Source organism: Zootoca vivipara, chromosome 4, assembly GCF_965207765.1.
Source record: "Zootoca vivipara chromosome 4, rZooViv2.hap1.1, whole genome shotgun sequence".
In the NCBI taxonomy this organism is placed as follows: domain Eukaryota; kingdom Metazoa; phylum Chordata; class Lepidosauria; order Squamata; family Lacertidae; genus Zootoca; species Zootoca vivipara.
The window spans coordinates 98268914-98296789 of NC_142587.1; the positions used below are offsets into that span (position 1 = coordinate 98268914).

General features: G+C 46.6%; 1 protein-coding gene across 2 annotated transcripts; it reads right to left on the reverse strand.

Moving 5' to 3' along the window:
- Window positions 1-6609: 6609 nt before the first annotated feature.
- UCP3 (uncoupling protein 3) lies at window positions 6610-23917 on the reverse strand. Of its 2 annotated transcripts, none has more exons than XM_088668877.1 (8): window positions 23732-23917; window positions 19335-19551; window positions 16504-16714; window positions 13616-13813; window positions 12656-12757; window positions 10203-10383; window positions 7655-8138; window positions 6610-6803 (listed from the first exon to the last, which is right to left on the reverse strand). In XM_088668877.1, the coding sequence occupies exons 2-7, from the start codon at window positions 19458-19460 to the stop codon at window positions 8024-8026; spliced, it is 933 nt and encodes a 310-aa protein (XP_088525003.1). In that variant the 5' UTR covers window positions 19461-19551; window positions 23732-23917; the 3' UTR covers window positions 6610-6803; window positions 7655-8023. The 2 variants fall into 2 exon arrangements, with proteins under 2 accessions (XP_088525003.1, XP_088525004.1); XM_088668878.1 differs by lacking the exon at window positions 23732-23917 and adding an exon at window positions 22375-22770.
- Window positions 23918-27876: the final 3959 nt, after the last annotated feature.

The following is a 27876-nucleotide window of genomic DNA, read 5'->3' on the forward strand; positions in this document are numbered from 1 at the left end:
GCGAACCAGAGCAGCACACGGGTTTACCTTCCCGCCAGAGCGCTCCCTATTTATCTACTTGCACTTTGACGTCCTTTTGAACTGCTAGGTTGGCAGGAGCTGGGATTCGAACCGCCGACCTTCTGATCGGCAAGCCCTAGGCTCAGTGGTTTAACCCACAGCGCCACCCACATCCCTACCATATCATATATTCAACACACAAAAAACAGCGACAATTTGTTGTTGACAAAGGACAGCTGGACATTTGGGGGGGGCAAGAGAGTGGGGCCCTAAGTTATAGCTTCTTTAGCTTATACGTAAAGCTGGCACTGATCCTGACAGGCTCTGGAGGTGAGCTCAATCCCATCCCATCTGGTGTGAAATTCACTTGAACCAAAGTCTTTCCAGGGAGAAGCCTCCCTTCCATCATCATTACCGACAATTCGCCACAAGGAGGCAAAACAAGCCAGAAAGCAGCTCTGCAAAACTTTCATTGATAACAGCGTTAATGCTTTCTCAGGGAATTAGTCCTTTGGACCTTTCCTCTCCAACACCTGTGACCACAGGCGGACCAAATTGCTGCTGAATGCATGCACCTTCCCACAGCAAACTCGTTCCCTGAGTGCAGTGGTAGTGTGGTGCAGTGGTTGCAGTCTTGAATTTTAGAACCTAGAAAACGAGGCTTCCAATCCTTACTTGGCCATGGGGCTCACTGGGTGAACTGGGCCCAGTCCCCCTCTAAGCCTAACCTACCTTACAGGGTTGCCATAAGGCTAGAGAGATAAATCGCTGCATCAAGCTTCTTTGGGAGAGGAGGTGGGAGATAAATGCAGTAGTGAATTTTTAAAAGGACAGATCCATGCACCAGATATTGGCATGTTTAATACCAAGTGTTGAGCACCAGGCAGAGGGCCTTCTCGGTGGTGGCGCCCGCCCTGTGGAACGCCCTCCCATCAGATGTCAAGGAAATAAACAACGACCTGACTTTTAGAAGACATCTGAAGGCAGCCCTGTTTAGGGAAGCTTTTAATGTTTGAAGTTTTTAATATTCTGTTGGGAGCCGCCCAGAGTGGCTGGCGGGCAGGGTATAAATAATTTATTATTATTATTATTATTATTATTATTATTATTATTATTATTATTATTAAAGGATGTCATATAGAGGAGGGAGAAAGGTTGTTTTCTGCTGCTCCAGAGAAGCGGACACGGAGCAATGGATTCAAACTACAAGAAAGAAGATTCCACCTAAACATTAGGAAGAACTTCCTGACAGTAAGAGCTGTTCGGCAGTGGAATTTGCTACCAAGGAGTGTGGTGGAGTCTCCTTCTTTGGAGGTCTTTAAGCAGAGGCTTGACTGGCATATGTCAAGAATGCTTTGATGGTGTTTCCTGGTTGGCAGGGGGTTGGACTGGATGGCCCTTGCGGTCTCTTCCAACTCTATGATTCTATGATTCTATTATTTTATTATTACAAGGGGGAGGAGAGAAGTTCAGGAAATCCTTTAGAATCTTGTTTCTATGTGACTGTAAAATGTTAATCTGAAAAAGCAAGTAAATAATTTTTGTTAAAGCAACAACAACCCCAAAACATCCTGCCCTTTCTCTGAGCTCCTTTTCTTGCGTTGGATGGTGTCCTTGAGCTGAGATAGTGGCTTTTGCTTCGCAGGATGCAGAGACGTGTGTGGGTTGAGGAATCTCCCAACCGTGCATGTTGCTGGAACGTTGCCTGTCGCTCGGTCACATTTGCAGTTCAGTGTACTGTACTTTTTGATCTTGGCCATCCGGCCTCTGGAAGGTCGCCCACCCACACCGGCAAAAAAACGTCGCCCGCTCAGCCCTGTTTCATCAGCAATTCTCCCAACGATTCTACAATGCTGGGTCTGTGTATAAAATGCATTGGCCCTTCTTCCTGTCCACAAAATAGCAGAAGCCGTTTGGCAACAAGGTGCAGGAATCTGGTTCAAATGCTTTAAAGGGTCTTTCTGCGGTTGCTACATCAGCTGATCAATGCCGGGTCCCAGGACCGGAGCGACTGTTGGGCAGATGGAGGCAACTGCCTCAGGTGGCAGGAACTGAGAGGTGGCGGGAACACCACCTCCTTGACTTTCCCCCTCTGTTGTGGGGCAGAAGCAGGAGTAGAGCAAGGTGGGTGTGGTGGGTGCAGACCGCCCCGGGTGTCATCTCCTAGGGGGGTGACATTTGGCCTTACCTTCCAAGTCCTGGACTGCAGAATCCGGGACCGGAAGCCGTGTGACACCGGAAGTTGCGTTGACGTAACGTCCTGTGTCGCTTTGCCCTTTTATGGGCACCAAGCGGCTTCGAAAGTCGCTTGTACGCATGTCAGGAAGTGCGTCGACGCAACTTCCGGTGTCGCTCTGCCTATCTATGGGCACCAAACATGGCCGACGACGACACCGGAAGTCGCGACTATGCACTTCCGGACATGCGTAGATGCGACTTTTGAAGCCAGCGGCGGCCAATTTTGGTGCCCATAGAAGGGCAAATTGGAAAGAAAAAAATGGCCGCTGGCAGGAGAAAATAACGGAGAGAAACAGGAGACGAAGTGATACGGGGGACCACCGGGAAAAGGTAAGTAAAAACGGGGGTTTCCCGGGGAAAACGGGGTACTTGGCAGCTATGCATTTGGTGTGCCACCTGCCTGTGACTCCCACCTATTCCAAGCTGTTGGGGGAAGAGGAGGAGCTCCCTTCGTTTTGACAGCCCTGCAGAGGAAGGCGGGTGTGCGGTGTGCGGTGCTAGCCGTGAGGGCGGGTGACATCACCACGCCACCCCTCCGCTCGCTGCGCAGGCAGCGCACCTGGACGCTCGCAGCATGGGTGGCGGGCCGCTAGAGACGATGCTGCCGCGGGCGGCTAGCGGCTAGGGAAGTGGCAGCTAGGGACACTTGCCCCAATCCTGCGGCGCTCCGGGCGCTGGGACAGGTAGCTCTGCCCCTGTACGTGCTCCCGGGCTGCTGGGGGCAGGCAGGCAGTGAGAGGACACAAAGGAGGCAGGCGAGCAAATAAGCAGAGGGTGGAGAGAAGGAGAGAAGCAGAAGCTCCCTGTAACGCCCCCCCCCAAAAGCTAACTTTGGCCAACCCTCCCCTTATAAAAGCTCAACGACTCCTGGCAATGACAATGGGTAGATCACAGTCTCTTGGGATTTCAATGTGTGTGTGTGTGGGTTGGCTGATGTTGGGAAAGATGGAGGGCACTAGGAGAAGGGGACGACAGAGGACGAGATGGTTGGACAGTGTTCTCGAAGCTACCAACATGAGTTTGACCAAACTGCGGGAGGCAGTGCAAGACAGGAGTGCCTGGCGTGCTATGGTCCATGGGGTCACGAAGAGTCGGACACGACTAAACGACTAAACAACAACAATAACAAGTGTGGGTTGGCAATAAATTTTCCGCCCCGGGTACCACCTGACCTTGCTACACCACTGGGCAGAAGCGGGACTGCCTTGCACCCCTTAGAACCTAGCCAGGAGCCCTCAGGTGTCCTTAGACTTGCTGCTATCCTGAGTCAGCTCTCATCCCAGTCCCCTTCTAAACATGGAGGAGACATGGTGTGCCATTTTGTCTTTCGCCACAGGCGGCAAAATGTCTCGGCTCGGCTCTGCAAAGCCCCCCCCCCCATTGCAAAGAAGTTTGTGGGCTGTGCATTTGATTTGCCGGGTTTCAGCTTCCGGCCATCCGGGTCACCTGCAGTCGTTTTGGTGCCGGGTGATTGACAGGTGGGCAGCCGGCGGCGGCCAGATCCTGTCCCCCACTCCTACAGAACGGTGTGCCAGCTTTTCTCTCTCTCTCTCCCCCCCCCCATTTTCTGGCAAAGTTCCTGCATCTCATCTGACAAGGAGAAAGTTAATGGTCCGGAAAAGCTTTTAGTGCAAGTCATCCAGCGCATTCTAGGAAGAACCCATGTTTCAGGAAGTTCCTGCTAAATGAGAAATGCTTTTCATTTCCCCCTACGTAATGAGAGATCGTTGTCTGGCTCTCCCTTGCCTGCCTTCCCTTGAATTTCTAGCCTTTCACCTGGTAATTAAAATGGTAATTAAAAGCGCTATTAACAGTCTAGTGGTGTATTTGTGTGTGTCTGTGTCTGTGTGTGTGTGTGTGTTCCTACGAGTTAGTGGAACCTCGGTTTATGAACACCTCGGTTTACGAATTTTCGGTTTACAAACTCCACGGACCCATCTGGAATGGATTAATTCACTTTCCATTACTTTCAATGGAAAAGTTCGCTTCAGTTTATGAACGCTTCAGTTTATGAACAGACTTCCGGAACCAATTACACCCATGCTTCGGGCTAAGTACGCTTCAGGTTGAGTACTCCACGGACCCGTCTGGAACGGATTAATCCACTTTCCATTACTTTCAATGGGAAGGTTCGCTTCAGTTTATGAACGCTTCAGTTTAAATACTCCACGGACCGTCTGGAACAGATTAATCCACTTTCCATTACTTTCAATGGGAAAGTTCGCTTCAGTTTATGAACACTTCATTTTATGAACAGACTTCCGGAACCAATTGTGTTCATAAACCGAGGTACCAGTGTATTCTGTGGGGGTATATTAGGAGAAATTCTCATTACAATGCTGAAGTTTCGTGAGGACTTCTTTTTTTTTTTTGCAACCTGGTGTGGAAATCTGGAGAACTGAATTTTAAGCGTGGGAAAATGAGAAATGGAGATACAGGCTGAATTCGATGTATTTGTCCATCTCCATCTTTGGCCCTGTAGCTGGTAGCCTAAATCTAATTATCCCGCTGATTATCTCAGCAGGGCATTCCTTAAAAAAGACCTATGGCGAAGGTGCTGGACAGAATAGAATGACCCTTCTGTGTTATGGTCATTACAGGGTCAGGTGATTTTTTTGGGGGGGGGCAGGAGAATAATGGGGTGGTGTAGGGCAAGATTTGGGGAGCACTTCTAACTAAGACTGTGTTTAATTTCCTTCTGGAAATTTGATTGCAGACTTCCTGCAGGTGCCCCAGGAAGCAGCTGTTGTATAAAAACAAAACCCATGTTCTTATTTTTGATGAGAAATACTGTTTTAGAGCCCTTCTGAGATGCTGCTACGAGAAACACACGAGCGTAGTCTAAAAGAAAGTATCGTTATGAGTTTAGCGGGGAGGAAGCAGGCTGTGTGTGAGGTTAAAATATAAGCCAGGCTAGCTTTCCGGTGAGGTGACGGGTCTGGGTGAGGGGCCATTGGAGAGAACAAAGATAAGGGGCTCTGTGCGAGACGGCAACTGGGTATGTTTAGGCTCATATTATTATTATTATTATTATTATTATTATTATTATTATTATTATTATTATTTATATGCCGCCCATCTGACTGGTTGCCCCAGCCACTCTGGGAAGCTGCCAACAAGTGAAAACAGCAAACACAGTAAAACATCAAATGTTAAAAACCTCCCTAAACAGGGCTGCCTTCAGATGTCTTCTAAAAGTCAGATAGTTGTCTATTTCCTTGACATCTGATGGGAGGGCACCACCACTGAGAAGGCCCTCTGCCTGGTTCCCTGTAACGTCACTTCATAGAAACTTAGAGTTGAAAGGGACCTCTGAATGTCATCTAGTCCAACCCCCTGCGATGCCAGAATCTCAGCTAAAGCATCCATGACAGGTAGGCCACCCATGTTTCATCTTCAGATTGTATATATGTGTAAATAAGCCACGTATTCTTAAGACACTGCAGTCTCCATTGTGACTTGTTCCCAGAGGCAACAGGAACCCTGAGTAAGCGCCGAGAACCCCTGGGATCCCGCGTTGCTTGGAGACTGGGGTGGTGTGCTTCTTATTTCAAAATTATCATTATTAATATGCAAATCTGATCAATTAACCAGTGCATTAATCAACTAATGCTTATATGATTCATCAGTGTGCAATCCTATACCTGTGCAGTCGTACCTTGGTTTTCGAATTAGCTTAGTTCACTAACGACTTGGAACGTGAATGTCGCAAACCTGGAACTAGGTGTTCCGGTTTGCGAGCTTTGCCTCGGAAGCTGGACGTCTGGCGCAACTTCCGATTGGCTGCAGGGCGCTCCTGTAGCCAATCGGAAGCTGCACCTTGATTTCAGAATGTTTCAGAAGTCGTGCCGACTTCCAGAACGCATTCTGTTCAAAAACCAAGGTACGGCTGTACACAGTTACTCAGCGCTACTGAACTCAATGTGGCTTACTTCTGAGTAGACACAGAGGGGAGAAATGTGAAGATTTCTATCATCAGGTGTCCCATAGAGCGTCTTTAGGTGTTAGTAAGGATTTTTGATTTTTCCTTTTCTGGGAATAGCAGACTTCCTACCTCCACCATCCAGATTACAATTGCTTCTGAAAGTCCCCACACTGCTAATAATAATAATAATAATAATAATAATAATAATAATAATAATAATAATAATACCATTTTGTCAACTGGAGTCACGAATTTGAGAAAAACAAACCCAGGCCACCACTATCCCACCTTCCCCAGTTGGGGACCACATTGCTTTGAGAATCTGGGCATTGATGTAAGGCAGAGATAGCTTTTAATTATTTTGCATTCAGTCCTGGCTGGAAAATGTCAAATTGTGCTGAATTAAATGAAGCTTATGTAGATCCGAAAGAGAAAGTTATGCAAAATAGAAAAAAGCAGCTTTATTTGGGGTGGGGGAATGCTACAAAAATGGGAACATGGCAGAAGAGCTTTGATTGCCTCTTGAGTAGGGGGGTGGGAGGGAAATTGCTTCTTCTTCATCTAATCTGTATTTTCAGCAGGAGTTCCATCTGCCAGCAGATTTTCCTTTGCTTCAGTAGGGCAGGCGCAGAAGCCATCTCTAGGCAAAGGAGAAGGAAATTTAAGTTAGTTCTAGGAAGGAGGCTCTGCAGCAGTCTCCAAGCACAGATATCCCTTTAATGTTCCCACCCCAGACACAGCTTCCCCCCTTCCCTTGTCTGTTCATGTCCAACCTGTTTCAGGCTGCAGAATACCGGTAAAATGTTGCATTATCAGAAGCGTTTGCTGGTAGACTCGGATGGTGTTGCGGCCCCTGTTTCCTGCAATCTATAGCCACTGTAGTTTTGTTGGTCCACTTTTTCCTAGCCATCACCCGGAACTAAAACTCCTTCAGCCACATTTTCCTTTAGGAGAGAAAAGTCTTCTTCTTCCCGTCCTCATTTTTGCCTGCGGGTCTTCCCTCTTCAGTGTCATTATGAGTGCAAAAACAAGGTGTTTTGTACCGCCTTAAAGACTAAGGGGCATGGGATCCGGGTGGTGCTGTGGGCTGAACCACAGAGCCTAGGGCTTGCCGATCAGAAGGTCGGCGGTTCGAATCCCCGCGACGGGGTGAGCTCCCATTGCTCGGTCCCACCTCCTGCCAACCTAGCAGTTCGAAAGCACCTCAAAGAGCGCTCTGGCGGGAAGGTAAACCCGTGTGCTGCTCTGGTTCGCCAGAAGTGGCTTTGTCATGCTGGCCACATGACCCAGAAGCTGTACGCCGGCCAATAGCGCGAGATGAGCGCTGCAACCCCAGAGTCGTCCACGATTGGACCTAACGGCCAGGGGTCCCTTTACCTTTACCTATGTCTCTTTGCAGTAAGATTAAACTCATCACTTTTTTCCTTGTGTAATTAGGTCCTTCTCCCTAAAACAATACAATGCTATTAATATTCCCCATTACATATTTACCTGTCAGTCAGAACCTTTGGACCAGGCCATGAAACACCCAGTTCAAATCTGGATAAACCTCCCGGGCAAGGAAGCATAAGAATCTCACGGCAATCCTTTTCTGGGGTGGCAGCATCAGAATCCACAGACACATTTGTCCTTTTTAAAGCCTCCTTTTCTCAGCCTGAATATTATGCGCCACTGAGCCACACGAGCCCATTCCAAAGCAATTAAAACAATTGCCATTTGCGCCTTGCTGCTGTGACAAGAGCGTTTCCTAAAAGCTCCCCGGACCAAAGCTGTCTCTCTCCTGTTTTCCTCTCCCGTGTTCTCCTCTTGGGGAGTCCTTGGCGCGATCCACCTTCTCCTTCCCGGAGACGGCTTCTGGTTTCAGAAAGGGGATTCCCAGGTCACCTTGGCCAGAACCACCAGTCTTTTCAGCTGCTCAAAGGACACAAACATCACCACGTTCCAGGATCCCAGTCGCAGGAAGGAGGGTATGAAACTGAGAAGGACAAAGGCATTCAGTTAGCCAATGTGCTGTTCTCGAAAGCACGTCAAAATGCAAGTAGATAAATAGGTACCGCTCCAAGCGGGAAGGTAAACGGTGTTTCCGTGCGCTGCTCTGGTTCGCCAGAAGCGGCTTAGTCATGCTGGCCACATGACCTGGAAGCTGTATGCCGGCTCCCTCGGCCAATAATGCGAGATGAGCGCGCAACCCCAGAGTCGGTCACGACTGGACCTAAAGGTCAGGGGCCCCTTTACCTTTACCTTTACCTCCCTTGAAAGACAGAGTGTGGCAGTGGTCCAAAGGGCCACAATTAAGGTGATAATGTAAATCCCTATAAATCTCGGAATATGCTTATAATAGAAGAGTTATGGTAACCTGATGCTTTAAGAAACTGATGATTTACCAAGATGCCGCACAGCTAATACACAAATCGCAAAGATACAGCTCATAAGCTAGAACATAAGTTTATACATAGTGCAAATACCTGCACGTAACACAGGTTCCCGACACGCATACTAACACAATTTAACAGATCATGGTGAGAATCAAAGTTTAGTTAGTAATGCTTATTGCACATGCGTATTAAACCAGAACGAGGTAATGATATACATGCATACTAAACTAGAATGAGGTAATGATAACTGTGATTGGTTAAATTGAAATCCTTTGTTTGGACTGTTATCAATTCCCCTGCCCCACTTTGGGCGAGGTTGCCGTTTTGCAAAAGGATTCGACCATAGCTGCCAAGTTTTCCCTTTTCTCGCGAGGAAGCCTATTCAGCATAAGGGAAAATCCCTTAAAAAAAGGGATAACTTGGCAGCTATGGATTCGACTGTAACCAATTGCTTTGCAATAATAAAAAATGGACTCCTAACTCCTTGTCTCGGAGTTTTGTTGGCGTAACTCAGAAGATAAGCCATTTTTGGCTTACAAGAATAGGAAGAAGCTCCCATGGGCATCGTGTAGGCCAGGGGTCAGGAACCTTAGGCCTGGGGGCCAAATCCAGCCCTGCAAGCTTCTGGCCAATTGGGGCTACCTTTGAAGGTGACCTGGAAACTGCAACTAATCCAGAATGAGGCAGCTAGATTGGTGACTGGGAGCGGCCGCCAAGATCACGTAACATCGGTCTTGAAAGATCTACATTGGCTCCCAGTACATTTCCGAGCGCAATTCAAAGTGTTGGTGCTGACCTTCAAAGCCCTAAACGGCCTTGGCCCAGTAGACCTGAAGGAGCGTCTCCACCCCCATTGTTCAGCCCGGACACTGAGGTCCAGCTCCGAGGGCCTTCTGGCGGTTCCCCTACTGTGAGAAGGGAGGTTACAGGGAGCCAGGCAGAGGGCCTTCTCAGTGGTGGCGCCCGCCCTGTGGGACACCCACCCGTCAGATGCCAGACAGATAAACAATTATACAACCTTCAGTAGGTGTCTGACGGCAGCCCTGCATAGGGAAGTTTTTCGTGTGTGATGCCCTATTGTGTTTTTAGTATTTTATGTTGGGAGCCACCCAGAGTGGCTGGGGCAACCCAGTCAGATGGGCATAATAATAATAATAATAATAATAATAATAATAATAATAGTCTTTTTAGTTAATTGCTGCATTTTGAAACTTTGTGATTTTATTTTAATTTTTTTTTAAAAAAACTGTACACTGCTTTGAGGCCAATTTAAAAGGTGGCATAAAAATGCGTTTAAGATAAGGAATCTGATACCAAAAAAGCATAGATGATGGCAATAATAATAATAGTAATAATAACAATAATTTGTATTATTTATACCCCGCTCATTGGCTGGGTTTCTGCTGCTACTCTGGGCGACTCCCAACAGATTATTGAAGACATTAAAAAATTTCCCTAAACAGGGCTGCCTTCAGATGTCTTCTAAAAGTCAGATAGTTGTTTATTTCCTTGACATTGGATGGGAAGGCGTTCCACAGGGAGGGAGCCACCACCGAGAAGGCCCTCTGGCTGGTAGTGAACTGCTCTGGGATCTTTGAGTATAGGGCGGTATATAAATTTAATTAATAAGAGCAGAAGGGGGTGTTTAGGGTGTTATTGCTTACCCTTTATAAAAAGCTGTGGGTCCCTCTTTCACCACCATGGTGAACATACAGTTCAGAGCGTTCTTGTACTGTCCTGGGATGGAGTTCATGTATCTCGTTTTGACCACATCCACGGGAGATGCCACGATGGTGGCGCAGAATCCGGCTCCGAAGGCAGCAACAAAATGGCACGGGAAATTGTCTGTTGGCGGCAGGGAACGGACACAAGGTGGTTCAGATTTGGGACAGCTCAAAAGCTGGGAGCCTCCTTCCCTTAGAAAGCCGCTCCAGAAGCTACGTTTTGAGGGTTGGCTGCCAAGGCCAAAGGCTGGTTGAAAGATCTAGGCTTGTGAGGTAGTTTGGTGCAGTGGTTATAGTGTCTGATGAAGTACACTGGGAGACTTGGGTTCAAATCCCACCCCGCAGCTGTGACACACACTGGGTAACCCCAAGCTTTTCTCTCTTTCTCTCAGTCTAATTTGCCACACATCATAAAAGAGGGTCAGATGTACAGTGGAACCTCGGTTTATGAACACCTTGGTTTATGAATTTTCGGTTTATGAACGCCGCGGACCCATCTGGAACGGATTAATTCACTTTCCATTACTTTTAATGGGAAAGTTCACTTCAGTTTATGAAAAGACTTCTGGAACCAATTACACCCATGCTTTGGGTTAAGTACGCTTCAGGTTGAGTACTCCGCAGACCTGTCTGGAACGGATTAATCCACTTTCCATTACTTTCAATGGGAAAGTTCGCTTCAGTTTATGAACGCTTCAGTTTAAGTACTCCGCGGACCGTCTGGAACAGATTAATCCACTTTCCATTACTTTCAATGGGAAAGTTCGCTTCAGTTTATGAAGGCTTCAGTTTATGAACAGACTTCCGGAACCAATTGTGTTCATAAACCGAGGTACCACTGTATGGGCAAATGTGAGAAACAGAAATTGCAAATGCTAATTTATTTGTATTGGTGTTGGTGCTGACCTTGAAAGCCTCGGTCCAGTATACCTGAAGGAGCGTCTCCACCAGGGCCGGCCCTAAGGTGAGGCTGGGTGGCGCAATGCGCCAGGGCGCTGGGCTGCCAGGGGGGTGCTGCGGTGCAGCGCCCGTGGCACCCATGCTGCGCCCGCCAGACAGCTGCGCTGTGGAACGGGGGGGCGGGCGCCGGAGGGATCTTCGCACCACGGCGCCAGATATGCTTAAGATGGCCCTGGTCTCCACCCCCATCGTTTTGCCCGGACACTGATGTTGCCGAGGGCCTTCTGGCTGTTCCCTTGTTGCGAGAAGTGAAGTTGCAGAGAACCAGGCAGAAGGCCTTCTCAGTGGTGGCGCCTGCCCTGTGGAACGCTCTCCCACCAGAGGTCAAAGAGAAAAACAACTATCAGACTTTTAGAAGACAGCTGAAGGCAGCCCTGTTTAGGGAAGCTTTTAATGTTTAATAGATTATTGTATTTTAATGTTCTGTTGGAAGCCGCCCAGAGTGGCTGGGGAAACCCAGGCAGATGGGCGGGGTATAAATACATTATTATTATTATTATTATTATTATTATTATTATTATCATCATCAGAATCATAGGGTTGGACGGGAGCCTGGGGGTCATCTAATCCAATCCCCTGCAATGCTATCTTTCGCCCAACGTGGGACTCGAACCCAGCCAGCATGGCTAACGGTCAGAGATAAAGATGAGAGCTTTAGGCCGGCAACATCTGGTGGGTTGGGAACAGGTTCCCCTCCTCTGACTTAGGTGCTCCTTTAGTGTGACGCAGCAAGTCCTCTTTTCCACCAGTTGCCTGCCAAGCAAATGCTGGGAAGCTCAAAACGTGCCTGAGAGTGATGGCCAGCCCCTGTTGCTTGTGCCTTGCACTTGGGATTCAGTGATAGACTGGTCTTGGATATGGAGGTTTCATTAAGCTATTGGATTACTGACAGCTTGTACCGCGGAGCAGCTAAGAGAATGAGCTGCCAAACGGCTGGGCTATATGCCAAAATGGCAAAATTAACTGCGAGACTTAGGAACCAAGAAGATAAGGACTTTAAGAAAGAACGGGGGAAATTTTATACCATACCTAAGAGATTATTGGAAGCAAATCAAAACGTTAGCTGGACTCTAAGAAGCACTTGTAAACCAGTTTATTGTTAAGCTAGATAAATGGGAATTGTGGAGAATGTACAGTATTGATATGTATAATAATAATAATAATAATAATAATAATAATAATAATAATAATAGAAGGATCCCTGAAAGGGAGGGGGGGGAGTCATGAGATTCAGAGAATCTCGCGAAATGAGTATATAAATGTTGTTGAGATAAAGTTGTCTCTGTAAAAACCAATACAAATATTTCAGGGGGGAAAGGAGGAGAGACTGAGCCGCCATTTTGAATCCTGCCTCCTTCATTGGCTGGAGACTCATAATCTTTAAGACCGCAAGGTAGGTTGCTGGAGCATCTGGGAAGAGGAGGCCTCCCTACCTGTCATCAGGTGATATCTCAGGAGCGTTTCCTTGACGAGGTCGTAGGTCACCATCTCCCCACAGTTCACGATGGAGTTTCGGATGATGTTTGGCAGAGTCCCTATAGTGGGCGGAAGCAAAGGGTTAGGGGGCGGGGGTAGAGACTGTGGACTTTGTGATCTCCTGGCTGGATTCCAGGAGCTGGCCAGGAGGTCTCGGTGGCTAGCAGTACCCGTTTCCAGCTCTGACTGCTTCACCAGCTTGTGTCCCTCTTGGACCGAGAAGACTTGGCCATTGCTCCCCCTCCTTTGGTAACCTCCAGACTGGACTACTGCAATGTGTTCTACATGGGGCTGGCCTTGAAGACAGTTTGGGAACTTCAACTGGTCCAAAATGCCGTGGCCAGGTTATTGGCTAGGGTTCCATTTAGAGATGATGGTGATGGTGATGATGACCAATTGAGTTTATATACTGCCCTATACCCGGAGGTCTCGGGTCGGTTCACAGAAAAGAAGGGGTTGCACAACTTCTGTCTTAAACTGCTGCCAATTTGTTTCTGGGTCAAATTCTTTTTTTTTAAAGACAATTTATTAAATTTTCCAATTAAACACATTTAAACAAAAACAAAACATACAACCACAAGCAGCTATGGAGTGGCCCAGGCTTTCAGGAATGTATATAAGCAGTTGCTTTGCCCCCATTTCCCAGTAATGTACAGTAGTTCAATAAAGGTTCTTGCTGTTATCGCTGTGTCATGCCTCATAGGAACCCACCTGCACTTATGAGAGATTTTTACGGTAGGCTCCGATTTTAAAATCGCTTGAGCCGATTATAATTTTGCATTTTCATATTGCAGCATCTGACACCCGCACCCTGGGACCTTAGGGTGGGACGCAGGTAGGGAATAAAATAAATAAATAGGACAACCACAATAAAAAAAATCATACAGAAGGGGAATGAATGGCGGAAGACAACACACCTTTCCAGAGTCCTCGGACCCCTTCTTCACGGGCGATAGTCTTGTAAGCGTCCACAGTCCCATTGTACTTCTTCGGTCCACCAACCAGCCTGATGTGGGCTTGGAAGCGGACCTTAACCACATCCGTGGGCTGGGCGCAGGTGACAGCCATGGCTCCGGTGGTGCAACCGGCGAGTAACCGGGTGGGGATGCTGGCACCTGAGAGAGAGAAAGAGAAAGAGGTGGAAGATAAAGTCCCTGCCAGAGAAGAAGGGCAAATCAAGTTGGTGGACTATCCCAAAATGGCAAAACTGGCTGGAAAGTTCAGGAACCAGGAAGACCAAAACTTTAATAGGTTTTGTCTCGCCAGAGTGGCGCATGCTCTGGTTATCTCCCGCTTGGACTACTGCAATGCGCTCTACGTGGGGCTGCCTTTGAAGGTGACCTGGAAACTACAACTAATCCAGAATGCGGCAGCTAGACTGGTGACTGGGAGCGGCCCCCGAGACCATTAACACTGGTCCTAAAAGACCTACATTGGCTCCCAGTACATTTCCGAGCACAATTCAAAGTGTTGGTGCTGACCTTGAAAGCCCTAAATGGCCTCGGTCCAGTATACCTGAAGGAGCGTCTCCACCCCCATCGTTCTGCCCGGACACTGAGGTCCAGCACCGAGGGCCTTCTGGTGGTTCCCTCACTGCGAGAAGCAAAACTACAGGGAACGAGGCAGAGGGCCTTCTCGGTAGTGGCACCCGCCCTGTGGAACGCCCTCCCATCAGATGTCAAAGCGATAAATAAGTACCTGACATTTAGAAGACATTTGAAGGCAGCCCTGTTCAGGGAAGTTTTTAATGTGTGACATGTTAATGTGTTTTAAATCTTTGTTGGAAGCTGCCCAGAGTGGCTTGGGAAACCCAGCCAGATGGGCGGGGTACAAATAATAAATTATTATTATTATTATTATTATTATTATTATTATTATTATTATTTAATAAGGAATGGAGGGAAAATACGTAATTTACCTTAAAGACCATTGCAAGCAGCTGAAAACATTAGCAGGACTATAACAACACTAGTAATGGAATGAGAAATATGGTATAAGGGAGTTAAAAATTTTTGGGGGGCGGGAGTTATCGAAAAAAAATGCAGTAGAAAAGGTTTATCCACAGAACCCACGGGGGGGAATTGGGGGACGTCCAGAGATTTGGAGGAATCTTTAAACTGTCGATATGTTGTGGTGTGATTATAATTTTAAATATGTAAAACCAAATAAAAACAATTTTAAAAAAAGCGAGAGAGCGAGGCAGACGGAGAGACAGAGGGTGTTTTTGTCATTATAATGGATTGATATCCTTGTTCCATCTCTTCCCCCAGTTATACAATTTGGGCCACGTTCACAAGACAGTTTATTTCATTTCCCCGATGATGTTTCCCTAGCTGTTAACTGCCACATTTATTCTATTTATTTGTTACCCTCGTTTATTCTACCTCCCATCCCACCTTTTTTACTCCAACAGGATCAAGGCAGCGTCCCCTGCTTATCTCCACGACAACAACCCTACTAGGTAGGTCAGGCTGAGAGGCTGTGACTGGCACCCAAGGTCACACAGTGAGTTTCATGGCCGAGTGGGGATTTGAACCCAGGCCCTAGTCCGAAAGTTTAAAAACAGCACACTACACTGGCTCTGTCAGGCTTCGTCAGCTGTGCATACTCTAAATAATACAGATAAACATAATAATGTAGGTTTTTTAAAAAAACAAATTAGGAAACAAAACATATAACACGCATATTGAACATTGGATCTACATACCATATTTTGTGTATCTACATATCATATTTTGTGTTTATCTGTATTATTTAGAGTATGCATGGCTGACGAAGCCCAGAAGGGTGAAACAAGGTATTATTCCGGGAATCTTAAGTTCTTTTGTCTGATACCTGCATACAGCAACTATATTTTGCAAAGGCGTATGTTAAGACCTTTCGTATCTTTCATCTGATACCTGCATACAGCAACTGCGTACAACAACTATACTTTGCAAAGGCATATGTTGAACATTACAAAGAAAAAGTTCATTTTCTGCAAGTACGGCTTCTTAAAGTTGTCGCGTCTGACACTTGCATTCGTAAAGACGTATGTGTAACGCAAAAAAAAGCTTCTATTGGGACATTACGTATATAAGAACTGATCTATTAGTATTTCCTGTTCAAAATGTTGGTCTTTTTAATTGCTTCTACTTAATTTGATAATGTGAAAAGAGGTGTGTTTATACGATGTATAATGAATTCATATAGTTAAACACAGCCAGTTACGTTGTGGGTGTTATTGTTAGTTGTGTTTACGTAACAACAACAACAACAACAACAACAACAACAACAACAACAACAACAACAACATATTATTTATACCCCGCCCATCTGGCCGGGTCTCCCCAGCCACTCTGGGCGGCTTCCAACAGAAGAATAAAACACAATAATCTATTAAACATTAAAAGCCTCCCTGAACAGGGCTGCCTTCAGATGTCTTCTAAAAGTCTGGTAGTTGTTTTCCTTTTTGACATCTGTTGGGAGGGCGTTCCACAGGGCAGGCGCCACCACCGAGAAGGCCCTCTGCCTGGTTCCCTGCAACTTGGCTTCTCGCAGCGAGGGAACCGCCAGAAGACCCTCAGCGCTGGACCTCAGTGTCCAGGCAGAACGATGGAGGTGGAGACGCTCCTTCAGGTATACTGGACCGAGGCCGTTTAGGGCTTTAAAGGCCAGCACCTATATAGGTTTGATAGTGTAGCGTAGGATGACAGGCCGATGTTCTGCCAATGGGATAGTTCATGATAGCTTGGAAGCCTGCCGTGTTTCCGAAGGAGACACACCTGCCAGAGCTCGGGGCCTCTGGAGGCAGCGGGGAACTTACTTTCTGACCCCTTGGGGGTGTAGAACTGCTTCACCGAGTCGTACAGGCCAATCCGGATGGATGCAAAGCTCATCTGGCGTTGGAGGCCGGCCACCAAGCCGTTGTAGAGACTCTTCGGCCCCTCGGTCCTCACCATGGTAGTGATGGTGCCCAACGCCCCTTTGTACTTGACGTTCTTCATTGCCCTGGAAGCCTTGCCTTCGCCTTGGATCTGAAAGGAGAAGTTGACGAGATATCGACCACTCATCACCCGGCACAGCTCCGTTTTGTAACAGATTGAGTCTACACTGAGCAAGTAAAATCCTCAGTGATACACTGGGCAGTAGATATCGGTCGTACAGTGGTACCTCGGTTTATGAACACAATTGGTTCCGGAAGTCTGTTCATAAACTGAAGCGTTCATAAACTGAAGCGAACTTTCCCATTGAAAGTAATGGAAAGTGGATTAATCCGTTCCAGACGGGTCCGCGGAGTAACCGTTCATAAACTGAAGCGAACTTTCCCATTGAAAGTAATGGAAAGTGGATTAATCCGTTCCAGACGGGTCCACGGAGTACTTAAACTGAAGCGTTCATAAACTGAAGCATGGGTGTAATTGGTTCCGGAAGTCTGTTCATAAACTGAAGCGTTCATAAACTGAAGCGAACTTTCCCATTAAAAGTAATGGAAAGTGAATTAATCTGTTCCAGATGGGTCCGTGGCGTTCATAAACTGAAAATTCATAAACCGAGGTGTTCATAAACCGAGGTTCCACTGTAATATAATAATAACAATTTATTATTTGTACCCCGCCCATCTGGCTGGGTTTCCCCAGCCACTCTGGGCGGCTTCCAACAGAAATAGTAAAACTCAGTAATTTCTTAAAGCTTAAAAGCTTCCCAAAACAGGGCTGCCTTCAGATGTCCTCTAAAAGTCGGGTAGTTGTTTTTCTTTTTGACATCTGGTGGGAGGGCGTTCCACAGGGCGGGTGCCACTACCGAGAAGGCCCTCTGCCTGGTTCCCTGTAGCTTTGTTTCTCGCAGTGAGGGAACTGCCAGAAGGCCCTCGGCACTGGACTTCAGTGTCCGGGCAGAGCGATGGACATAGGAATATAGACATTGGAAGCATGGGAACGATTGTGGAATATGGATATAAAATTTACAGCATAGCAGGGGTTTGGACTGGACGGCCCTTGTGGTCTCTTCCAACTCTATGATTCTAAGACAGGTGTAGGCAACCTAAGACCCGTAGGCCGGATGCGGCCCAATCGCCTTCTCAATCCGGCCCACGGACGGTCTGGGAATCAGCGTGTATCCTTTCATTTAAAATGCATCTCTGGGTTATTTGTGGGGCATTTGTGAGACGGTGGACCAGCCCACGGCTGAAAAGGGTTGCTGACCCCTGGTCTAAGAGCTCCTTCATGGATCACTTGTCTTGTCATGGCGAAGGGGCTTGAATAACTCAGAGAAGCTATGAGCTATGCCGTGCAGGGCCACCCAAGATGGACAGGTCATAGTGGAGAGTTTTGACTAAACGTGATCCACCTGGAGAAGGAACTGGCAAGCCACTCCAGTATCCCTGCCAAGAAAACTCCATGGACAAAGACAACAGGCATATAAAAGTTATGACGCTGGAAGATGAGCCCCTCAGGTCGGAAGGCGTCCAACATGATAAAAGACCCTGATGTTGGGAAAGATGGAGGGCACAAGGAGAAGGGGACGACAGAGGACGAGATGGTTGGACAGTGTTCTCGAAGCTACCAACATGAGTCTGACCAAACTGCGGGAGGCAGTGGAAGACAGGAGTGCCTGGCGTGCTCTGGTCCATGGGGTCACAAAGAGTCGGACACGACTAAACGACTAAACAACAACACCAACATGGTCTAAGAGAAAATTATATGAAAATTATCGTTGGTATCTAACACTGAGTAAACTGGCAAAAATGTATAAATCTCAATCAAACAAGTGTTGGAAATGTAAAGAGAAAGAAGGTTCTTTTATAATATATGGTTGTCTTGTAGTAAGGTTAAAGCTTACTGGGAAATGATATATAATGAATTGAAAAGGATGTTCAAAAAATAACTTTTGTAAAAAACAAAACAAAAAAACCTAGAAGCTCTTCTTTTGGGAATTATAGGGACAGAACTACTTAAATTGTATAGAAATTTATTCATGTATAGCAAGAATGCTACTTGCCCCAAAGTGGAAAGAAGCAGAAGTCCCAGCAAAGGAAGAACGGATACAAAAACACATGGAATATGCAGAGATGGCGAAACTTACCGGAAGGATAAGATAACAAACTTTTTATAGAAGAATGGAAATGGTTTATTGAATATTTACAGATAAATTGTAAACAGATAAAAAAACCTCGCAGGATTATTGTAATAACCTGCAGTTTCATATTTAAAGTAGAAGAATAAATGAGCAAATTAAGTTAATTTGGATATGCAAATATTAAAAAATATATTTGAGGAACTGCAGAAAGAGGGGGAAGAAAGTCACGTCCTAAAATGTCCAAATGGTTGTAAAATCAGTTAAATGTATATACCGGTATCTGAAAAGTATACTGTAAATAATTTTTTTAAAAAGTCTGCATTCATACCACTTTAAGCAGCTGGGAGTGCTTTTTGCTTTTACTCATATTCCACCTCCCCCCCCCCAAAGGAGGTCAAGCTGGCACACATAGTTCCCCTTCTCCTCATTTAATCCCAACAACAACTACCCTGCGAGGTTGGGCGGAGAGGCATTGACTGGCTCCCAAGGTCACCCAGCGAGCTTCATTATGGCTGAGTGGAGGATTTGAACCCTGGGCTCCCTGGTCCCAGTTCAACACTCTAACCTAGCGGTTCTCACCTGTAGCCTGACTTTTGCCGTGTCCAAGGGGAAGGTGAAAAGGTCAGCAATGCAGGCGGCCGTCCCAGCACTGAGAAACTTGACGGTTGCTGAGGGGGGGATGTCCGTGGGCTTCAGGCCGACCATTGTGCCGCTGTGGACGGAGGCGTTTCAGCCCTGGAAAATGTCTGCGAACACCGAGAAGGAGGCTTTGCCGTCCCTGGCAATATAGATGAGCCTGGGGAGGGGAAATAAATCTTCATAAATCCTGTCCTTTCTCGCTGTCCTGTCCAATGCAAGGTGTTGGTGCTGACCTTGAAAGCCCTAAACCAGGCATAGGCAAACTCAGCCCTCCAGATGTTTTGGGACTGCAACTCCCATCATCCCTAGCTAACAGGGCCAGTGGTCAGGGATGATGGGAGTTGTAGTCCCAAAACATCTGGAGGGCCGAGTTTGCCTATGCCTGCCCTAAACGGCCCAGGATACCTGAAGGAGCATCTCCACCCCCATCGTTCAGCCCGGACACTAAGGTCCAGCTCCAAGGGCCTTCTGGCAGTTCCCTCCCTGCAAGAAGTGAGGTTACAGGGAACCAGGCAGGGGGCCTTCTCGGTGGTGGCCCCCGCCCTGTGGAACGCCTTCCCATCAGATGTCAAGGAAATCAACAACTGTCTGACTTTTAGAAGACATCTGAAGGCAGCCCTGTTTAGAGAAGTTTTTAATTTTTGATGTTTTATCGTGTTTTTAATGTTCTGTTGGGAGCCGCCCAGAATGGCTGGGGAAGCCCAGCCGGATGGGCGCGGTATGTACAAACAAACAAACAAACAAACAAACAAACATCATCATCATCACTGAATGGATAACAGTCGACACATATTGAGAGCCTAAGAAGTGACTTCTGGATCTGGAAAATGGCCAGTCTAGACAAGCATCCTGCCAACCAGACGCCACAATGGGGAACCCACAAGTGAGCTTCGAACACAAGAGTCTTCTCCCCTCCTGTGTTTTCCAGCAACTGGGATCCAGAAGCATTGCTACTTCCAGCTGTGAGGACAGAGCAGAGCTACTGCGACTAGTAGCCATTGAGAGCCATGAGAGCCATGAATTTGTCTCTAGGCTTTTGGTCATCACTGCTTCTTGTGGCAGCAAGTTCCACAGTTATCTATCTGGTCTGTTGATAGACCTGATAACAACAACATAAAATCAAAACCAAAACAGACACCAGTAGACCACTGTGGGGTGTATACTCTTACTTGCCTGCATAGGCCTGGCAGAATAGAAAAGTTTCCTGCAGGCGTTTTAAAGTTGGCACAGGAGGTGCCTGCTGAATCTCTAGTGGCAGCGTGTTCCACAGGACTAGGTCAATTGCCCAATATACCAGTACAGTGGTACCTCTACTTACAAATAACCCTACTTACGAATGTTTCTACTTATGAATGGAGTTCCATCCGCCATCTTGGATGTGGTTTAGATAGGATTTTTCCTACTTACGAATTTTTAGATAGGGTTGCTTCGACTTACGAATTTTTTTCTCCCAATGCATTCCTATGGGATTCGACTTACAATTTTTTTCAACTTACGAATGTGCGTTCAGAACGCATTAAATTCGTAAGTAGAGGTACCACTGTATACCTGAAGGAACGTCTCCACCCCCATCATTCAGCCTGGACACTGAGGTCCAGCTCCGAGGGCCTTCTGGCGGTTCCCTCATTGCGAGAAGCCAAGTTACAGGGAACCAGGCAGAGGGCCTTCTCGGTGGTGGCGCCCGCCCTGTGGAATGCCCTCCCATCAGGTGCCAAGGAAATAAACAACTATCTGGCTTTTAGGAGACATCTGAAGGGAGCCCTGTTTAGGGAATTTTTTTAATGTTTGATGTTTTATCGTGTTTTTAATATTCTTTTGGGAGCCGCCCAGAGTGGCTGAGGAAACCCAGCCAGATGGGCGGGGTATAAGTAATAAAATTATGATTATTATCATTGTCTTATCACAATGTGTTATTTTATTGTTGGAGAAAGGAAGAAGGGGAACAAGGAGGATGGGAAGAATTGTTATGACAAAATGTGCTTCTCACATGCCAAATCATGTATTCTCTGGGCAGGGTGGAACTTGTAGGGTGATGGGAAACTACTGAAACTAGCCTGAGCTTGAGGGCCAGTAATTTAAGCCAGCAACTATTTGCATGAAGATTCCTGGAACGTAACAGAGAATTAACACCGCTTGCCAGGACTGGGAAATGAAATATTTTGCCAGTTCTGAGTGCTAAGAGAATTTCGGAGAGAAACAAATTGGATGTTGCAGACGGCAGCAAGAGTTGGGCGTCGTTTTAGGGGAATTAACAATGTTAGTTGAGTGAAGCTGGCCCTGCCCAAACATTTGCTTCTCCAACGCTCCCACTTCATAGCCGCTTAGCACATTTTGCAAAAAAGCGAATTATGACAGACTTAAAGACATCTTAACTTCCCTGTGCCTTTCTAAAGCGTTGTGGCTCCTTAAAGGCTGCTGTGAATTTCCAACCGCATTGGAACTTGGAGGAGAATGTAATTCTTGAACATATGAAGGGCCTGCTGGATCAAACCAACGATCCCTCTAGCCCAGCAGCCTAGTCTAACAGTGGGAAGCTGGGAAGCTTGTAAGCAGGATCTGAGCACAAGAGCAGCTCTCCCCTCCTGTGATTTCCAGCACCGCTGCCTCAAACTTTGGAGGCAGAGCCAAGCCATCAGGGCTTGTAGCCATCGATAGCCCTCTCCTCCTCCTCCTCCATGAATTTGTCCAATCCTCTTTTAAGTTGGTGGCCATCACTGCCTCCTGTGGCAGGGAGTTCCACAGTTTAACCATTCGCTGCTTGAAGAAGGACATTTTTGGGGAGGGAACTGACTCCTTTGAGATGGCTGGTGCCATGCTGCTTTTATTGGTATGGCTTTAAAAGATTTTATATATGTGTATTGTTTTAATTCTATCGGTGTTTAATTGATTTTCAATTATTGTTTTTCTCTCTGTTTTCAGCAGTTTTTGTTTTTATCTATGAGCTGCCCTCAGGGGGAAAGGCGGGGTGTGAATCCACTACCTTTCCTTCCGGCTCTGAAGAAGAGGATCTCTGAATCCTGTGACCTCAGTCCCGCTATGGAGGATGCCACGGAACAATTCAAAGATGCTCTGTTATTCAGAAAACTGTCCTGAAAAACTGTCCTGTTATTCAGAAAACTGTCCGCTACGGCCCTGATCCAGTGACAATCAGAATCGTGGAAGTGTAGAGGTGGAAGTATGGAAGGATGGAGACATCTAGTCCAACCCCCTGCAATGTCAGCCAAGTCCCATTGAAAGTCCCATTAAAACGACTTAAAAGATAGTTTGTTGCTAAATGAGTCTTATGAGGAACGGCTTAGGGAGCTGGGTATGTTTAGCCTGGAGAAGAGAAGGTTAAGGGGTGATATGATAGCCATGTTCAAATATATAAAAGGATGTCATATAGAGGAGGGAGAAAGGTTGTTTTCTCCAGAGAAGCAATGGACACGGAGCAATGGATTCAAGCTACAAGAAAGAAGATTCCACCTAAACATTAGAAAGAACTTCCTGACAGTAAGAGCTGTTCGGCAGTGGAATTTGCTGCCAAGGAGTGTGGTGGAGTCTCCTTCTTTGCAGGTCTTTAAGCAGAGGCTTGACAGGCATATGTCAAGAATGCTTTGATGGTGTTTCCTGCTTGGCAGGGGGTTGGACTGGATGGCCCTTGTGGTCTCTTCCAACTCTATGATTCTATGAGTCCAGAGTCTGAAATCACCCACAAGGCGAGTGCATGCGTAATAAGGCCCTTCTCATTCTCCAGCACAACTTTTGCCAGCCTGGTGCCTCCCAGCACAGCTGCCTGCGGCTGATGGGAGGTTGTCTTCCAAAACATCTGTAGGACGCCAGGTTGGCAAAGGCATCTGCTCAAGTGCTAGAACTAACAACAACAACAATTTATTACTTATACCCTGCCCATCTAGCTGGGTTTCCCCAGCCATTCTGGGCAGCTCCCAACAAGAGATTAAAAATACATTAAAACATCAGTGATTAAAAACTTTCCCAAACAGGGCGGCCTTCAGATGTTTTCTAAAAGTCAAATAGTTGTTTATTTCTTTGACATCTGATGGGAGGGCGTTCCGCAGGGCGGGCGCCACCACTGAGAAGGCCCTCTGCCTGGCTCCCTGTAACTTTGCTTCTCGCAAAGAAGACCTTTCAATCCAACCAGTGCTATTTTTCTAGAAAAAGAGGTTTTGGAACTCGCTACGAACGCCTCCTTTGCTCTCTTAGAATGGCAACAGCGCCCACCTGAGAGGTGCCGAAACCGAGTTCCGGCTAAACAAAAAGCCATGAATCCGGCCAACCAACTCCATGCAAGCAAAGAAAACCAGAAAAAAAAAACAACAACAACAACAACACCTTACTTGGCCCAAGATGTTTTCTGCTTGAATCCCTTGCGGTTTGATCCGTAGGCGTTCCTGCCGAAAGGTGGTGATGTGAATTTTGCAGAGAAAAGTATTACTAAATCAGGGGGTTGGATCCACAGCCTAGGAATCGCAGCAAAAGTTCCATTCAGCTCAAGCGTCCGCCGCCACAAAGCAACTCTGTTTGGCATCTTCTCATCGAGACTTTCCTTTTATAAGGATTGCCGCGGTTGGCATTTCGGCTGGGAGCGGACGGGTGAAAACAGAGATCGGGTCTCCTTGGGGTCAGTCAGTTCAAGATAAGCACATGCCCAGTCGCCGTGTCCTCATGCGAATTAAAATAGAAATGGGCTACTTCTGTTTGGTAATATCCCTGGTGGTGGGGGTGGTGGGGTACCCACTGTGAGTAGAATCATAGAATCATAGAATCATAGAGTTGGAAGAGACCACAAGGGCCATCCAGTCCAACCCCCTGCCGAGCAGGAAACACCATCAAAGCATTCTTGACATATGCCTGTCAAGCCTCTGCTTAAAGACCTCCAAAGACCTCCACCACACTCCTTGGCAGCAAATTCCACTGCCAAACAGCTCTTACTGTCAGGAAGTTCTTCCTAATGTTTAGGTGGAATCTTCTTTCTTGAAGTTTGAATCCATTGCTCCATGTCCGCTTCTCTGGAGCAGCAGAAAACAATCTTTCTCCCTCCTCCATATGACATCCTTTTATATATTTGAACATGGCTATCATATCACCCCTTAACCTTCTCTTCTCCGGGCTAAACATACCCAGCTCCCTAAGCCGTTCCTCATAAGGCATCGTTTCCAGGCCTTTGACCATTTTTGTTGCCCTTTTCTGGACACGTTCCAGCTTGTCAGTATCCTTCTTGAACTGTGGTGCCCAGAACTGGACACAGTACTCCAGGTGAGGTCTGACCAGAGCAGAATACAGTGGTACTATTACTTCCCTTGATCTAGATGCTATACTCCTATTGATGCAGCCCAGAATTGCATTGGCTTTTTTAGCTGCTGCATCACACTGCTGACTCATGTCAAGTTTGTGGTCTACCAAGACTCCTAGATCCTTTTCACATGTACTGCTCTCAAGCCAGGTGTCACCCATCCTGTATTTGTGCCTTTCACAAATGGTATTTGTGGGGGGTGCGGTACAAAAACCATGTCCCATTAGAGATGCAATGAGGTTGAGATGTTTTGGCCTACAACTACCATGATCCCTAGCTAAGAGGACCAGTGGTTAGGGATGATGGAAATTGTAGTCCAAAACATCTGGAGGGCCAAAGTTTGGGGGTGCCTGTTCTATCATATGTGGTGGACTTGTAAAAGGGTAAAAAAAAGAGTATTGGGAAATAATTCTTCATGAATGGGAAAAAAAGTTTAAAAGTACTCTCCCCCCCCCAAAAGAAACAGAGTCCTTTTTGTTGGGGCTAATTCAGAGGGAAATTCCCAGATGTCAAAAAAGGTTTCCCAAAAATGGAAAACGAGCGAGGTCACAACCAAAGAAGAATGGCAACTTAAACTGAAGGAATAGGCGCAGCTTGCAGACTTAACATATAGAATAAGAGAACAAGAAGAAAATACATCTCAAGAAGATTGGAAAATGTTTATTGAATATATGGGGGGAAACGATGGTAGCATTAAGATAAATTCAACAGGGTAAACCAGGCATCCCCAAACTCGGCCCTCCAGATGTTTTGGGACTACAACTCCCATCGTCCCTAGCTAACAGGACCAGTGGTCAGGGATGATGGGAGTTGTAGTCCCAAAACATCTGGAGGGCCGAGTTTGGCTATGCTTGGTGTAAATAAGTTTTGACGGATGTAATAATGGAAAACTGAACGGTTTAGTTGATGTAAAATATGCGGGGATTTTATGGTATGCAAAATGAACCATGGAAAGAGAAGGAGGGAGGGAAGCCGTTGATATTTTAAGGTTGTTTAAATGAATATTCTAAAATGTAAAACAGAAAAAAATTACTAAAAAGTATACCCTCCCCCCCCCAAAAGCCCCCAACACAGGAGCCTGGCTTGCAAATGTATCTGCGGAGAGAGTAGGACCCCATTACTGCTTACAACCCCGCTTTTAAGCTTAAAAAGTGATTTAGAGCCCTTACAACAGCCTTGCGAGGTAGGACCCCGTCGTTCCCATTTTACAGATAGCTGTGACCCCTGCACTGCAAGGGGGCACTGGATGGGGCCCTTGCTGCTCTGCAGTTCCAAAAGTCTACACTAGCAAGCTCTTCCAAATAAACAAGTTTTTTTGGGAGGAATCTTCCTGATTTGCTTGCACAAAGTTTACGAGGAGATTAGCAGCAGCAACCGACCCTCCCTGCGTTGATCTCATGTCCTCACTTGACTTGGGGAACTTGTTAAAAGCTTAGCAGAGGGAGGCCAGCTCTCCTACGTAACTTCGCTGACGACTCCGAAGTTTACGTCCCTATCCCACCCCGTTTCCTTGTAAACTGAGGACCTGGTGGTCTGGTCTGGATATCGGTGCATTAAAAATAGATAATGACAAACATCGAGAGGACCTGGAATTTCACCAGGGCCCAGGGCTGACCACCTGTTCTTCTGCTATTTAGAGAAGTGGCTTCGGTGAAATGAGCGAGGGAAATGAGCACTGAGCTGACGGCGACAAACCACCTGAACGACTCAGGGAGCAACTGAGATGATGTGCCCTTTGCACCAAATAGTTCATGTGTGCCACGTGGTGTTTTTTTTGGGGGGGGGCGGGTGTCACATGCTGCAGCTTCTTTAGCAATTAGGGCAAATTGCTTGCAGGCCACTGATTGAGACGTCTTATGGCAGAGGCTTGACTGGCATATGTCAAGAATGCTTTGATGGTGGTTCCTGCTCGGCAGGGGGTTGGACTGGATGGCCCTTGTGGTCTCTTCCAACTCTATGATTCTATGGCTAGTTCATAGGGACGCGGGTGGCGCTGTGGTCTAAACCACAGAGCCTAGGGCTTGCCGATCAGAAGGTTGGCAGTTTGAATCCCCGCGACGGGGTGAGCTCCCGTTGCTCGGTCCCAGCTCCTGCCAACCTAGCAGTTCGAAAGCACGTCAACGCGCAAGTAGATAAACAGGTACCGCTCCAGTGGGAAGGTAAACAGCGTTTCTGTGTGCTGCTCTGGTTTGCCAGAAGCGGCTTTGTCATGCTGGCCACATGACCCGGAAGCTGTACGCCGGCTCCCTCGGACAGTAAAACGAGATGAGCGCCACGACCCCAGAGTCGTCTGCGACTGGACCTAACGTTCAGGGGTCCCTGGCTAGTTCAGGGACATTGTTCAGTTCTGACAGACAGCAGAGCTTGGAGGTGGAACAGCCCTGGGGATTTACCGGGATCTGTTATGCTGGCCCTTACACCGCCTCTGGTTGCAACCTCACGAGGATCAAATCTGCTGCAATTTTGGGTATCTAACACCAACCAAACTTGCTAAAATGTGTAGGACAAGAAGAGTGTCGGAAATGTAAGGATAATGAAGGAAGTTTTTATCACAGGTGGCGGATCCGCAAAGAGGTAAAAGCTTACTGGAAATGATATATAATGAAATAAAAAAATTCCTTCAGTAGCACCTTAAAGACCAACTAAGTTTTTATTTTGGCATGAGCTTTCGTGTGCATGCACACTTCTTCAGATACACTGATCACGAAAGCTCATACCAAAATAAAAACATAGTTGGTCTTTAAGGTGCTACTGAAGGAATCTTTTTATTTTGCTTCGACTCAGACCAACACGGCTACCTACCTGTAACTGATATATAATGAGTTATATATCATTATATATCATTTTGCTAAAACACCAGAAGCTTTCATATTGGGTATGGTGGGGGAAGAGATACCAAAGGGAGATTAAAAACAAAAACAAAAAACGGTTTATGTATGCAACAACTGCAACAAGAATTATTTTAGCCCAAAAATGGAAGCAACAGGAAGTACCAACGAAAGAAGAGTGGCAGATGAAGATGATGGACTTTGCAAAACTAGCGAAGCTGACAGGCAGAATACAAAACTAGCATGATCAAGCATTCGAAAAAGACTGCAAAGTAAATATATACCATATTTGAAAGACCATTGCAAGAAATTAACAACACTAGCAGGGTTGTAATAGGACTTGTAAGGATAGCTGCATTGA

Excerpts from the sequence above, each read along its gene's own strand:
- UCP3 (XM_088668877.1), bottom strand. The coding sequence starts at position 19,460 with ATGGTCGGCCTGAAGCCCACGGACATCCCCCCCTCAGCAACCGTCAAG. Across the intron at positions 13,814-16,503 it reads CACCCCCAAGGGGTCAGAAA|GTGCCAGCATCCCCACCCGG; the intron begins GTAAGTTCCCCG and ends TCTCTCTCTCAG. Across the intron at positions 8,139-10,202 it reads CCCACAGCTTTTTATAAAGG|TTTCATACCCTCCTTCCTGC; the intron begins GTAAGCAATAAC and ends TGTCCTTCTCAG.